The sequence below is a fragment of the Onychostruthus taczanowskii genome, unplaced genomic scaffold (assembly GCF_017590055.1).
Source record: "Onychostruthus taczanowskii isolate IOZ18803 unplaced genomic scaffold, ASM1759005v1 scaffold33, whole genome shotgun sequence".
NCBI lineage: Eukaryota > Metazoa > Chordata > Aves > Passeriformes > Passeridae > Onychostruthus > Onychostruthus taczanowskii.
Genome location: NW_024500683.1, coordinates 7,861,531 through 7,875,244, shown reverse-complemented (window position 1 = coordinate 7,875,244; position 13,714 = coordinate 7,861,531). Strand labels below are relative to the sequence as shown.

Below are 13,714 nucleotides of genomic sequence, written 5' to 3'. Positions count from 1 at the left end.
TTTTTCAGTTCATAATCACAGGATTAGCTGAGCTGGAAGGGACCCACGAGGATCATTGAGTCCAGCTCCTGGACCCTGCACAGGATAATCCCCAAGAGTCACACTGTGTGCACAAGAGCATTGTCCAAACACTTCTCAAACTCTGTCAGGCTGGTGCTGTGACCACTGCCCTGGGGAGCTCTTCCAGTGCCCAGCCACCCTCAGGGTGAAGAACACTTCTGTAATATCCAACCTAAACCTCCCCGATACAACTTCAGGCCGTTCCCTCGGGTCCTGTCATGGGTGTGTATTTAATCTCCCCAGGCTGAGCAGCAAGGTCAGTCTCACTTCAGTTGTTTAGTCTCACATTCAGGTTTGCATCACAACTGCTTTTTTTCCAAGGGCTGACTTCACTTTCAGTCTTTGAGAAGCTCAATATTGTTTATGTTAATTAAATATGCTTGCTCAGAGGGTCTTGGGTGGAACAAAATTCATCAGGACCTACATGAAGACTGCATAGTTCACCTCAAAATGAGCCAATTCTGTGCCTACAGAGAAAACTAAACAGGAAAAATTATTATTAAATAGGAAAGTATTACAGAAAGGTTAGTCACCTTCAGGGGTAAATGACACATAAATTAGGGAGTTTTTAAGATGTCAATTCTGGCACCACTTTTAGGCTTAACTGTACTGCTGTAGTTTCCTTACCTCTTCATTGGGTCTAATCCATTACAGAATTTTTAAGACTGTGAATGGTTCAAGACCTGGTTTTATTTAAGTTCATGTTTTGATATATGAGTTATAGCGGCTGCTAAATAGCAAAGTCCCAGCTGAAACATGGGGAAAAAGAGGAAAGAGTTTTTTGTGGTGATCCAACCATGCATCCAGGGCAGGTCAAGAAAATCAGGATGTTTATACTTTCAGGAGTACTTGAAAGTCTTCTTACTAGACTCTGCAGGAAAGGTTTAGTATTTCGGAATGATAGGCAAGATATTTCTTGCCTTGCCTGAACACATTTCTTTTTTTATACTTTGACTTGCACCAGGATAAGAGTGAAACAAAGTAGCTTATATTAATTTTGACTATCATTACAACATAAACAGAATATCAAATCTCAATATCAAATTTATAGCTTTGTGTTGCCTGGAATGCAAAGACTGACTTCCTTAAATTATGCCAATTCTAAACTACACAACTGGCTAAAAGATCTCAGAAAAAATCACTTTGGGATTTCAAAGGCAAACCATGACTCAGCTGTGACTTGGCAGACTTGAGTTGCAGACAAAAAATTATTAAGCTTTTTCTTTTTTTATGTGTTATCTTCCACTTTCTTTCATCTTACTTTTTGACAAGATTTCACATTTTTGAGGAAAATTGGGAATATGGATGAAGACCACAGTCCAGGGTTTTGGATTTTCATGTCAACAGGCCATGTTCAGAAAAAATATAGATCAAAATTAAGTACACAGAGACGTACAGACAGGTCCAACACAACCAATCAGTAAGAGTATTGAAGTTTCAGGATGAAAAACATGACAGTACTTTCATGGCACGCTTGAACATTTATATATAGGATAAGGCTCTTTGAATTTGTCCATTTGTTCATTATTGATCTAATCTATTGATTATTGAAGAGTGTAGTTCATTGGCATCTTGTTGAACTAAAAGAAGAGTATGATTATCAGTAGAGCACAAAAAAAATTCTAAGTGGTCTCCTTTGTGTAAGCTAGTCCAGCAAAATACTATTATCCTAAAAACCTGTGATTTCTGAATGAGAATATCAATTCATAGACTACAGAATGAAAAATCTAATTTTTTGATGAAACCTTGGATGCAAATGTAGCCCCTTCTACACCACTATGAACCTGAATGATGTTGAAAACCTCACCAATTTTTATTTGCTTCATATAATTAGGTTTTAATAAGTTGACCAAAAAATGCAAGTACAACAAATTTAACATATGTAACAAATAAGGAAATTTGCTGGAGGATTGGAAGGATCTGGAAGAGTGCCATTCACCACAATGTCTTGGAACAAGATAAAGTCATCCATAATTTAGCAGATGTTAAACAAAATTTAAAAGAAGTTCTATTGCTAAAAAATTCTTACAGTGAATTCAGATTTGGCTCTGTGTTCATAACACAGTGACTTGACAAATGAAAAGTGAGAACTCAGATAAATAAAATACATAATAGAAAGGCCACACACAGTGTGAGATCTCATAAACTACTGAAAATATTTATACTGTTCTGAAAGACATCTTGATTGAAATTTAACTATGTATTCACTGTTTCTACCCGTTTTTCCTGAAAAGAACTAAAAATTCAATTTAAAACATGGTAAAATTTCCTGGTGTTTATACATTTTCCTCATCTGGAGAAGTACGAAGTACAGGGTTCTGCACTACAGTTGTTTATTTCTTACTTACAAATCAGACAATTCCTGACAAGACAGTACAGTACAATAACTTTTCCCTTAAAAAAAAAAAAAATATTGGTTCTATTTTGTTTCTTTGATGCAATGGTTTTCTTGTTTCTTTTCCTAAAGCAAATGTCCTTGATCAAGGTAAATGGAAAATGTAATCAAGCTGCAAAAAGAAAAATCCATTTAATTGATAGTTCCAGTACTGAAGGAAGCTTGTGCAACTTTTGAGTTTGTTTTCTTGTTCAAAGCTCTGCAGATGAAGTTTCCAGCTTCCATCACGGCACAAAGATTTACTCCCTAGAAAAGAGGTGAAAAATGTTAAGAATAATAAATGCACATGTTGAAAATGCTTAGACTCCAAGTTTTTTGCTCCAGGGTCTAATTTTTGCAAACAAAAGGCCTGATTCATGTTATAGGTCAGTAATGGGGATCAGTAAAGCTACAGTGATTTACAGATAGTTACGGCTTCTAGTTGTTTGAAAGGTTCTACTACTTTGAGAATGATTTCTTGCCCCATCAGCAGTGGACCAAATACTGGAGTAATATCTTTCAACCTCAAAAGAATCTGGAATAAAGAGCTGGAATCACAACTAGAAGTTAGAAAAAAATATAGTCTAAATATGTACTATACTTATTTATTATCCAACACTACAAAACTTCATGCAAAAAGCATGAAAAAGGATTCAAAAGCAAGGACTTGTGTTTTGCTATTGCATAATCTAAAATTTAAAATTAAACAAAACCTAAACAGAATCACCATCAAACCAAACAAAAGAAATAAGCATTTGATGGTGAGATTGTCTCCATGGGATTTGGTATCAACCTTTAGGACAAGACATATTCTTGCTTGGCCACCAGATTGTTAACAGATTAACCAATCTTATCAAGAAGCCTGGGACATGGTATATTTCATATAATCCAACTATTTTTACTTAATTGCTTCCTTTTGTTATGAGTCAGTTGGAAAGGTCAATGAGTATTTTGCCCAAGGAAAGCTATACTGAAAGCATAAGTCTAAAGTACACAGCAATGTAAAGTGAAATGCATGATTTCTCCCCCTTATTTCAAAGAATTGTATTGTTTCAAAAGAATAAACACTTCATGAAGAAAAACTACCCCAAAGTGTGTACAAACAGTTCAAAACAAAGTCCACCTGTACAGTGGACACTGATGACTGAACATTTTCTGATATCTACCCTGAACTCCCTAAAAAGCAAACGAGAGCAGATAAATGCTTACAGTGAGCTCTGTAAGGAACTGAATATGCTTTAACAGTGCCCAGGGAAAGTGCAATTCAGAAACAAGTTCTGCAATCCTTTCATGTCAAGGAAGTCCATTGGCCTGTACACCACACGGAACTGCAGCCTACAAACAAGTGATAAGCTCCAATGAGCTCCTCAATAACTCAAATTTTCTTATTTCAGATATCAGGCATTTGGATTTCTTTTTGTGGTAGTTTAAGTGCAAACAACGCACTTCGTAGTTTTGGCTGTTCTTTATATGTTCTCCTTTGAACTTGACTCTCCATGTCCATGTGGAAATTAAACATAAAGTAATGGCAATGCCTGAGGTAGCACGAACTCATTATGCCACATATCCAGATAAATGGGGATGGACAGGAAGACCAAAGAGCACATTTATTGAAGAAGGCAGTAAATGAGTCCTAGGAACACAGAATAATTAACATGCCAACCAGCCAGGGATACTAAATGAGTGCTCTTGAGGTGTGGATGCTCACTGGTAAGGTTCATTAAAGCGCAGCTCAGGGCATATAAGCTGCTCTGCCCTCTCCTCCAAGAACAGGACTGATAATAAAAATGACTGTGAAGCCTCCTAGCCAGTAACAGGTTCTGTACAATTTTGGAATATATTAAGTGGATACCTGAGAAATAACAATGATGTCCTATGCCTGGGTGCCAAACACCACAATTTTTTTCAACTTTGAAGTCAGAAAAATTGACAACAAATTAATAAGCACTATGAGCCAAATCCAAAGCTGTGACAAAAGCTGAGCTCTGCTCAGTCTTTCCATTGTTGAGATGATCAGCCTTCTGTAACAATATCTACAGTACTGAATTTTTTGTGGTTACTGAGGCAGAGTAATGACACAAAGCAGCTGACACTAAGTTCCTCATAGCTCCAGGTAGGAAGAAGTGGATTATTCAAATTATGTTAAATACATAAACCATTTCTAGTCTAAATTGCTGATGAAGACAACATCATTCCTGTTATGTGTCAAGCCATATTAAAGCACTGAGTTTGCAAAAACTACCATGGGGTCTGAATATTTTATTGTACAGCACAAGGTATTGTGAGGTACTATTGTATGCTTCCTATAATTTTTTTCCCTTAAAATCTTAAGTAGAAAGTAAAAATATCTTACTGTGTTGATCCCAAGACCATTCAGCATGTAGATCACATCTTCTGTGGCTACATTTCCAGTAGCACCTTTTGCATAGGGACAACCACCAAGTCCTGCAACAGATGAATCCACCACAGCAACTCCCATCTGGAAAATAACAACACAAAAATGAAGCATCAGCACATTTTCATAAATGGCAGGCCATATGTATTAGTTACCATGCATAATATACACATTTCTCCACAAATGGATGTGTTCCTTGGAGGAAATTTCTTATAATGGGTTTAGTCCTGACATCTTTATAAGGTAAGACTTTTCAAACACAGGATATGGAACAAAGAACTAATGGCCCATTACATGTGATTTTGGCAGATAAGATGATTGCTGTTTTATAGAAAGAGTTTTAAAGTATTTTCTCTCTTTATCTTTCAACTTGGTGCTTTTAAATAACCTGCATCTAGCATGAAAGGTTTTTATGCAAAAAAACAATCAATGGAAGTTCCTCATAGATATATACAGGTTGAGCTTGGGATATTTATAAGAGAATACTTGGTGCACAGTGTTAAGCTTTCTCATTTAAACTAGACTTAAGACTTGAAAAAATACTCAGCTGTGGTAAATTCATAATTGTTTGCTTTTTATTTTCTTCCTGCTGCATTCAAATGTTTTCTCTCTTCTGATCCACTCAGCATATTCATGATAAAAAGTAGTAAACCAGTTACCAGCTCCACCCAGGAGATAATACTACATTTCCTATGGGATAAAGTCTTCCCTAGGAGACTGATAAGGGAGTGGGCAAAAAACTGAGCCAATGACTTCCATTGATAATTGAGGGAGCTTTTGCACCCTCTTCTTTCTATGATTTGATTTTTAAAATAAAGCTGAAACTGGAAAGCAATAGTTTTCTGTTACAATATGTTAGGTATGTGATCCAGAACACTGCGTCTCCCTTGTCAGAGAAGGCTCTTCAGTCTTCCCCTGCCTCTGGAGGCATTCAGCCTCTACAGATAATCAGAAGCAGGCAAGGGAATTAGGCAGAACAATTATTAGGTTTCAAAGAACAAGCTCCTCTCTGCCTTAAGAGCACTAGAGGGTTCCCTTCTCCACAGGAATAATTTAGACAGACATACACCAAAACTGTTAAGACAGGTCAGGCAGACTGAAATTCAGGACAAGAGTTCCTGTGCAGAGATAAATTTTCAAAACCCTGTCTGGGTACAGAGAGATTCAGAGGTTAAGCCATGCTTTTTACCTACAAATGCAGGTCAGGAAGTTTGGTTTAGAGGTCTGACTGCACAGATTGCTGATCCCCCTTCTGAGGAACCTCCTGTCCCTGCAGGCTGCTCTGGGAGACTGAGCTTCTCCTTCCCAGACATGCATACATCTAGCTGGCAAGGTCAGCAAGTGATACATCCTGCACGTTGCAGTTGCTAAGTCTCATTTCCAAATATACCTAGTATTGTTTTTTTAGTTCTGAAATAAACTACCCTAATGTGGTTGGTTTTTTATTGTTGTTGTTTTCTTTTTTGAGTTTTTTTTTTTTTTTGTTTGTTTTTTTTGGGTTTTTTTTTTTTTTGGTTGGTTTTTTTTTTGGGGTTTTTTTTTGGTTTTTTTGTTGGTTTTTTTTTGTTTTTTGTGGGTTTTTTTGTACTTGTTTCTAGTTTTAACTAGTTTTATCATTGGCCTTACAGACTGAACTTCCAATATCTCTGGAGATCAATAATAAAGGAAGTGTTGTCCCAGGTCCTATTCTTGGACAGAGAATATTATCTTGATCTAGGTAGCAGCTCAAAGCCTGTAATAAAGACCTCAAAGGAGATAAGGTGCAGAACTGTGACAGGCAAGAGAGTACTATTGAATATTGCTCACATAATAAGAGTCTCTAAAAAGAGACACTGTACTTTAAAGCACACTAATTTGTGATTTATGGAGTGAATCACCAAAATGCATGTTTCACATTTCAGTCACTTGTCACACTCTTTGTGTAGGCCACCAGTCAGAAAACGTGTTATATGACACACTTGTGTCCAGTACACAGATGATATGCATTCACAACAGCTGGAAATTCTGTCTCTTTTTGCACAAGCTGCTAAGATTCATACATTTACTGTAGAACTCATTGGCCCAAGCTCCACAGTGGCAGCTCTCAGCTCGCAAGTGTCCATGCAGACACACACACACAAGGCTTCTTACTGGAAAGATTTAGGGTATGGTGGAGGTCTGCAGAAAAGGGTGTCTAACAGGTGGATGTACAGGTTGACACAAGCATGATCCCACTACTGTGCCTGCTCTCTCAGTTTGATTTTAAGATTTCCGTCAGAAATTATTGTTTCACAGAGGAAAAGATAAAAGAAAGTGTCTTTCATGGAGGTTTTCCCAATCTGTCATAACTGCTAGAGCATTCTTCTTCATGCACTCATTTGCAATAACTTTTACATGGGGATAAAACTATAGGCAAATAATGTGGTGAGGTAAATCGATGTTGTTAAATTCACAAGGAATATCAGCAAACTCAAACAGCTTCAGTAGCAAATAAACAGTAACTTTCTAATCCCAAAAAATTATCTCAATAAATTCTTGTCCTTTTGCACAAACAGGAAAAAAGTACCAACTAAATAGTATTTGGCAAAAAACAGCCAAAAATGTCAGTAGTCTGCTCCAGTCCTTCACAGGTCACTCACTGTAAGCAAAACCAAAAACAATATCCTCCAGCATTAAAAAGTTATGTTTTCTAAAGACATTGAATTGACACATATTAATTCTTGATATCCTTGTACAAACACTAGTGATGGCACTGTAATTCTGAATTTGCAGTGCAAATCTCGCAGCAGTGGGATACAGGTGGCTTATAATTGTTTGTTGAAAGTGTTGGTGACTATAGGGGTGACTACAGGACATCACGGCGACTTGAAGGTAATATGAAACACCTATTTGTGTCTAGCCACACAATTGCATTCTGAGGCACTCTTGTCTGAGTTATTCAAAGCATCCTCACTGGAAGCTGGAATAAGCTCAGACAATTTATCTTACTGTAGATGCAAGAGCATATAAAAACCTGGTGCCTTCTGCTGACTAAGCTGTGGGAGCAGTAATTTCCACATGACAGACAGTGATAATTGCTCTGTCTTCTAAATCATAGACCATTTTGGCTAAATATAAAAAAAGGAGAAGGTCTAATAGCACCTTTACATTGGTAGCATCCTTGTGGGAATGGCTTTAACCCTAGTACCGAGATAATTGCTCTGTCTTCTAAATCATAGACCATTTTGGCTAAATATAAAAAAAGGAGAAGGTCTAATAGGGAATGGCTTTAACCCTAGTACCGGACACTTAATCCATTACTTCCCAGAAACAGTGCATAAACACAAAGTCTCTAAAATTGTATCTCTATCAGGATATATTTGCTGTTTGACCATTAAGCCACTGGTAGACAAGGTCTAAACATGGCATATATAATACAGCAACCCTGACTGACCTTCAGATCTACAGTTGTTCAAATCAGTGGTCTTAATATGCAGTGAGCAGGTGTCTCTCCTTTAAGATAATGTCTTTTAAAGTTCTCTTCACAATGCTTTTGAAAGGATATCTACTGCAATGTACTACTATTTCAGCAACAGGGTCAGCTGCATCTGTCTGCTCTTGCATGTTGTACAGACAGTTATAATATGTTTGCTGACTCAAGCGCAGAATCACTCCAGTTCATCTTCAGTGTGGTCCCATTCAAAAAAAAAATCCTTAAATAATCCATACTCTAAGCTCCAATCTAGCAGTACTAAAAACACATGTTGGAAAACATCCCTCAGCAGTGCTACTAACTAATTTGGAGGTTGATATTACAGCCCAGCCTGTCCAAGCACAAAGTCTGAAATAGCACTTAATAAATAACTCTTCTGCACCTTTGAGCAGCTATGAAGCTGTTTTGTTTTTGCAGCCATTAAAAGCACAAGGAGCTCTAAAGTTAAACCTAAAAATGAAAAAATATGTAAAACAAGGTGTTTTCCTTCATCACATCTTCCATATTTGTCAGACTTTCACAGCAGATAATGAGTTTCAATCCTTTTAGCTATCCAAACTTGCAAAAAATTCACTGTCAATATGACATTTAAAAAGTCCACAGTCTCACTGTCACGTCCTGACAGGCACTAAATTGTGTTGACACTCATGAGAAGTTGTTCTGCAGCTATTTCATAGGATATGTCCTAAATGAGCACTCACTGAGCTGCTTCCACATGGACATGCGTGGGGGTGAACAATGGCTTGGCTTCCAGGACAACTACAGTACTTCAATATTTTTTGACACTTTTTGACAATCACAAAATTCCTGACAGTGGTTCCTGAACACCTTCCAAACTTTAGCTTTGGCTAGCTTTAGCTTACTCTCTAGAGAAGGCAGAGGATTTTTTTGCTCCTGTCCCATGCTAACTTCCTAATTCCCCAATGAGAAAGCAAGGAATTAAATTCATCACCTTTGTCAAACAGCCAATTTTAACAGGAAACCATTATTGCCAGTGAATAATAAATGTTTCATGTTTCTCAGTTTGCTTTACTAGCTCCCCATAACTTCTTGTTGGGACAGTCAGTCTCCTTCCTCACTGATCTTTAAACCTGGTTTGTCTGGCAGAAGTTTAACTTTGTTTCTCTCTTAAAAATGGCAAGGTCAGCATCAGCAACTCCAGGAAAGTATGTGGTATAAATCAGAAGCTATAAATCAGCTCTTTCATAAATTAGGCTTCTTCTAAATGATGAGATTTTGAAAGCATAATATCAAGGACACAAAGTATGGATTAAAGAGGAAAAGATTTGTGCCACAATAGGGCCACGGCACTGTGAAGTTCAGTGCCCAGTGCCTTAAAGATAGGGGCATGTAGATACTGCAAAGAGCGGCTGCATTCGTTCAGCTTTTGTTCAAGGAAGGGAGCAGGCAGGGAGGAAGAAGTAAGGTATGTCAGGTCAAAGGCTGCCCACACAAAAGGCAGTAGAAGACTAATGCTATTTAATCCTGCAGCCCAGTCAGTGCCTAGCTGGCACTCTTGGAGTAGTGTGCTTCTGCCATGTTACTGCCATGTCTCTCTGGCACCAGCCTGCTACCCACCACTGCAGGGCATGCCCCTGGCAGAAACACCCTCTCCTGCAGAGAGACAGAGAATCAGCCAGACACAGAAATGACCATGCCAGCAATGCTTTGTAAGGTTCAGTCAGTACAAAGACCCTTGCCTGATTTACATTGGCAAGTTGTCTAAAATCAAAGTTTGCCGTTCTCCTGTATTTCAATATAATAAATGTATGCAAATAAATATTATTTTGGTATTCAATAAATTAAAAGCATAATTTTCTCACGTATAAGACAATAAAATGGGATAACACCTCTCTGTGGAAATCTGTGAAAGTTATCTGCATTTCCTTCCTGCTTCTTTTTTTCTCTGCTTTTGCTAAACGTCAACACGTCACAAAACTGCTTTTGAGTTAACACCATCCCTACTGACCACAGGGTGTCACTGTAACATTAAAATACCTAATTTCGCAGTTCACATCGTTTGAAAATTAATACATTCATCAGGGGGAAAAAAAATCCTTTTCTTCCAAAACATATTGAGATGCAAGCAATTTGTGGGCAGACGTGCCACATAAAATAGGTTAATACTGCATTCCTTTAACTCATTGTACACATCTTTTCATATTGCTACTGACACATTTATTATAAGCAAAGCTGGCAATGACATCTAGAGTTAAAGTTCCCTAACACTTTCCATCATAAGGCCTCACTTTCAGTTGTTTATTACTTTGTCAGCCTTTAACTGCTGGAACTTATATTTTCCATACCTTGTCTCTGCCTCAGACTGGATTGTTTTGAAAGTTTCAGTGAAAAATGGGCTTGGCCACTTCCGGGAACAAGTTTTGGGGAAGAAAAACACTCTGTTACATTAATATTCAATAAGTTTTACATGAGTTTCTTGGAGATATTTTTGTAGCTTTGCAGTCTCAAGTTTGGCACAGAAGGGATACTGATCTTAAGAGATCCCAGTCTGGACTTAGTTACAAGCTCAGGAAAGTTCCACTTTATTTACCACCTTGTCAGGAACTGGTCAGTCTGGGAGTTAAAATGCCCAAGGGTCAAGAGAGCAGCAGCTGACCATGATTTTTTTCCTAACCTCAACAAAGAATTGTGAAGCAATTTCTCTGAGGCTGAGTTGGAAAATCTGTGTCCCTGACTGACAATGCATCACCTGCACAAAAAGCCTGAGCAGTGAGGTCTGTGTTGCAGATCTGGTTCTTCAGAAAACATTCATGGATGTTTAGGGGGAATCAATTCCATTCAACATGAGACTGGTTTTGAGATTTTGGAATGTTAATAAAAATCCTATGCCATAACACAATTAATGAAGCAGATGTTCACAAATCATTATTTTTTATTGCCTATGTGGGCTGATTGTGCTCCTTTTATGAATATGTGCACTCTTATATTTAAAAACACTGGGGTTTGCTGGTGTGGGGCTGTGCTCAACTCCAGCTCTCCCTTGCTAAGGATCACAAAGCTGCAGGGGGAGCAGGAGGCACGACAAGGTCTTGTTGGAACCCCTGAAGATGCAATGATCATCAAAATATTAAGTGACTTTCCAGTCTCCCTTCCTTCCCTCCCCAGGCAAGCCAGGGCATTGCCAGATGCTGCTGCTGACTCAAAGTGGAGTAGCTACTGCTCCAGATGCTTTTCAGCAGAAGTTGCTGCTCTCAAGCAAACCTGTGATGGTTTAACAATTTATCTGCTTCCTATGTCATGAAATAACCTGATCTATAAACACAAGGTATTTGTTCTATAGACAAAAGTTTGAACACAGTCAGGAGACGAATGAAATATGTAGGAAAGAGAAGATAACAATCTTGGGGTCTGGAGGGAAAGGGGGAACTAGACAGAAAAGGCAAAGGGGAGCTTTGGGGTAGGCTGGGATACAACTGTCCAGTCCAGAGATGCAAAAGCTGTGCCAGGTTGCCTGTGCCCTACATATCATCAGGTAACAACAATGTCTTTCTCATATGCTACATGCCACTGTAAATTAATAAAAATAAACTAGAAAATAAACAAATAAACAGAGAGCTTTGAATGGACAGGCGAGATAAATTATTACTTAACTCCATGGTAAAGCTACTGAGGGCGCCTTTGGGAGAGGAAAATTAAGCTGGGACTGGACAAAGAATACTTGCTGGCTGTTATGGTCCAATGACGAAATAAAAACAAAATCCACTTACTTCCATGGGCGGCTCACAGAGGATAAGCTGAGTAGACACATACCCACTGAAGCAAAATGGCTTAATTATCATAATATGGGGCATCAGCTGAGAATGAGTTGAATGAAGGACAGAACAGGTAAAAATCGATGTTTGAGATGCAGGCTGCAGGCAGTGCCCTTCTCTGTGAGCCACAACACTGAAAAGGGCAGACGACTACTACGAAGAATCAGGGAAAGGTACTGATTAGAAAGGTCTAGTATTTGAAGTACATGTGGCAAATGTGACTCTGTCAATGAAAATGGCATGTGAACATGTGAATCAATCAATGAAAATGCAAATCTGACCCAAGCATTTTTCCTACATTCGGGGAGCATATCAAGTTAATCTATCATGTGTACCCCTCTTACTGTATCTGTACCTTAGAAAGAAACTATAAATTCTTTTGATCTTGTTTTTTTGTCCTCGCTAGCTTCTGCCAACTCCCAACCCTTCTAGTTACTGGAAGACCAACTTGTGATGAGCCACTCTTCAGTTTAAGCTGGGTGACCAAATTGTTCCTGGAGGTGAAATTTCCCTCGCTTTTTATAATCAGAACACTTGCAGCATTATGCACTAAGTGGCATTGGACACTACCTTGTACCAACGTGAGCAAACAAAATAGATTGATGACAGAAAACATCTATTGTTTTAAAATAAATTTGCAGCAGTAACAGCATTTATAAAAACACAGGGAAAGTAGAGCAGAACTAGTTTCATTAGTACCACTATTGTATATCATCATCAGGGTATCTAAAAGACCACAGCATTTAAAATGCCATCTGACTTCAATTCAGCCTGAGCCTTCATGCATTGTTACAATTTTTCATATTATTTTAGAATGTACTACAAGGATATGTAGAATTTTGAATCCTAGTTTGATCTTTACATAATCCATAGTATCTTTCGCATTTTGTATTAATGCATAATAGATGCTTTATACTTGGAATACATAATATATTTTTAAAGCAGTTATTTTCTAATGCAAGGGATTCCTTTTCTCATTTCTGGAGATAAATCTCACAACAGAAATGAACAATTGTGCATCCTACTCAAGCTGAACAAATATGTATCTCCATCATTCACTATTACTCCGTATTAGATTTCAAGTCAACCAAAAATAACTGGTACAGTCAATGCTGTTAAATAAAACCTGCACTTTTGATTCAGACTTAACGACTATTTCAAATGTCTCTTAGTTCTATTTTCAGAATCCCCTGAGTGAAACAATACTTAATTCTACTTTAGTATGTAGGATGTACGGAGGTTCAGAGACTCTGCTCACCAATATTCATTGACAAACCACACTGAGCATAAAGAAAGGTGGATTTCCAAGACGTATGGTAAACTGACCTTAGAAAATACTCCTGGCATTCGTTACATCTTCTGGATTGCACAGGTGCACATCCATCTTCTCCCATATATGGAAAATACGAACTGCATCCTCCATTTAAATGCTTTAAACTTATTTACAGCTAGACTGGAGACAATATTTATCATCACAAAGTATAAAGCCAAATGTCCTTTTTCTTCAGGAGCACCAAAGATTAACAGATTAGAATGTTTTCCACATGTCCACTTTACTGTCAAGAGAATATTAAAGAAGTTTTCCAGCTTCCGCAGCTCAGCCAGATGTCAATGGATCCCACAGTGAAGCAAAATTGGCAGAGTAGCCTTCTCATGACCCC

At 38.0% G+C, this 13,714-nt stretch overlaps 1 protein-coding gene across 2 annotated transcripts in view; it reads right to left on the bottom strand.

The window, feature by feature from the left end:
- Positions 1-1,764: 1,764 nt before the first annotated feature.
- The window catches only part of HMGCLL1 (3-hydroxymethyl-3-methylglutaryl-CoA lyase like 1), a 69,078-nt gene continuing 57,128 nt past the window's right edge, over positions 1,765-13,714 (bottom strand). For both annotated transcript variants that reach the window (XM_041410626.1, XM_041410627.1), the window contains exons 8-9: positions 4,788-4,913; positions 1,765-2,701 (exon numbers count right to left, since the gene is read on the bottom strand). In XM_041410626.1, coding sequence (XP_041266560.1) covers positions 2,588-2,701; positions 4,788-4,913 — 240 coding nt within the window. In that variant the 3' untranslated portion in view covers positions 1,765-2,587. The remainder of the gene's footprint in view (positions 2,702-4,787; positions 4,914-13,714) is intronic.